The sequence below is a fragment of the Tupaia chinensis genome, unplaced genomic scaffold (assembly GCF_000334495.1).
Source record: "Tupaia chinensis unplaced genomic scaffold, TupChi_1.0 Scaffold144171_1, whole genome shotgun sequence".
In the NCBI taxonomy this organism is placed as follows: Eukaryota; Metazoa; Chordata; class Mammalia; order Scandentia; family Tupaiidae; genus Tupaia; species Tupaia belangeri.
In genome coordinates, this window is record NW_006204027.1 from 702,911 (window position 1) to 704,249 (window position 1,339).

At 57.4% G+C, this 1,339-nt stretch overlaps 1 protein-coding gene across 1 annotated transcript in view; it reads left to right on the top strand.

The window, feature by feature from the left end:
* The window catches only part of TBX21 (T-box transcription factor 21), a 21,276-nt gene extending 20,197 nt beyond the window's left edge, over positions 1–1,079 (top strand). Inside the window, exon 7 of the mRNA XM_027767319.1 lies at positions 2–1,079. Coding sequence (XP_027623120.1) covers positions 2–388 — 387 coding nt within the window. The 3' untranslated portion in view covers positions 389–1,079. The remainder of the gene's footprint in view (position 1) is intronic.
* Positions 1,080–1,339: the final 260 nt, after the last annotated feature.

Below are 1,339 nucleotides of genomic sequence, written 5' to 3' on the forward strand. Positions count from 1 at the left end.
TTTCCTGCCCTCCGGCCCTGGCCCTGCCATGTCCTACTACCGAGGTCAGGAGGTCCTGGCACCAGGAGCTGGGTGGCCTGTGGCTCCCCAGTACCCTCCCAAGATGGGCCCAGCCAGCTGGTTCCGCCCCATGCGGACTCTTCCCATGGAACCGGGCCCTGGAGTCTTGGAGGGGCGGGGGCCGGAGGACCAGGGCTCGCCCTCGTTGTGGACTGAGATTACCCCCATCCGGCCAGAGTCCAGTGACTCAGGACTGGGTGAAGGAGACTCTAAGCGGAGGCGCGTGTCCCCCTATCCTTCCAGTGGCGACAGCTCCTCCCCTGCTGGGGCCCCTTCTCCTTTCGATAAGGAAGCTGAAGGTCAGTTTTATAACTACTTTCCCAACTGAGCAGACAGCCTGGTGAAGAGAACAGAAACAGCATTACTAGGCCGGAGGACACCGGCGAACTTAGAAGCCCCTGGCTCCCTCCGTCCCTTCTCCGTGTGGTAGTTGCCTGGGGAAGAGGTGGGCCAAGAAGGATCCTGGGTGCATTTGCTGCTTCCTGGCCCTGCCCAGACTACAGCCATTCACCTGGTGCTGCTCCTGGCTGTTGGCACCCAGCCAGCGAAGAACAGAACAGACAGGAAGGTCTTGGACACAAAGGGGCTTCTTGGCTTCCCCGGGGGTGGGTGGGGTCAGGCGGGGAAGGCTGGGGACTGGAGCCTCAGCTCTGCTTTTGCAGAGTAACTGTCAGCGTTTCGGCGTGCATGTGTGTTCATCCGTCATCTGAAAAGAAACACACATGGATTTCATCACAGTCAGCCGACCAGGACCAGGGAGAGGCCCCGGGTGACTTTGGGCAGCTGGCCTGAGTGCCACCTGCTCAGAGACAGTGAGTGGGGCTCAGAGGAAGGGCTGGGAAGAGGGTTGAGGCGGGTCTCAAAAAGCGAGGTCTCGTTTGTGGTGGTTGTGTGTGCGCGCTTTTTTGTTTTTCTTTTTTATTATTATTATTTTTGAACGGGGGTGGCTATTTATTGTATAGGGAGTGGTGTCTGATGTATTTCTTTTGTCTTCATCACTTTCTGAAAATAAACCTGAGACCGTTGACTGTGTCCTGTTTCAATGCCAGTGTGGGGGCATGACGGGGGACCTCACTGGGGATTGCTGGTGGGCCACGCTGTGTTTCTGGGGTACCCTCTAGAACCCTGTAGTGGCTTCGTTCAGGGGAGTAACTGCGTTGGAGCGAGGCTGCATGTTCTACCTTCGGCCCTCGACTTGATGGTCAATGCCACCTCCTAGGACGTCTTGGGACAGAAGAGCATCTCTTTGCCTGCATTGCACTCCAATCTGGGGAGCAGG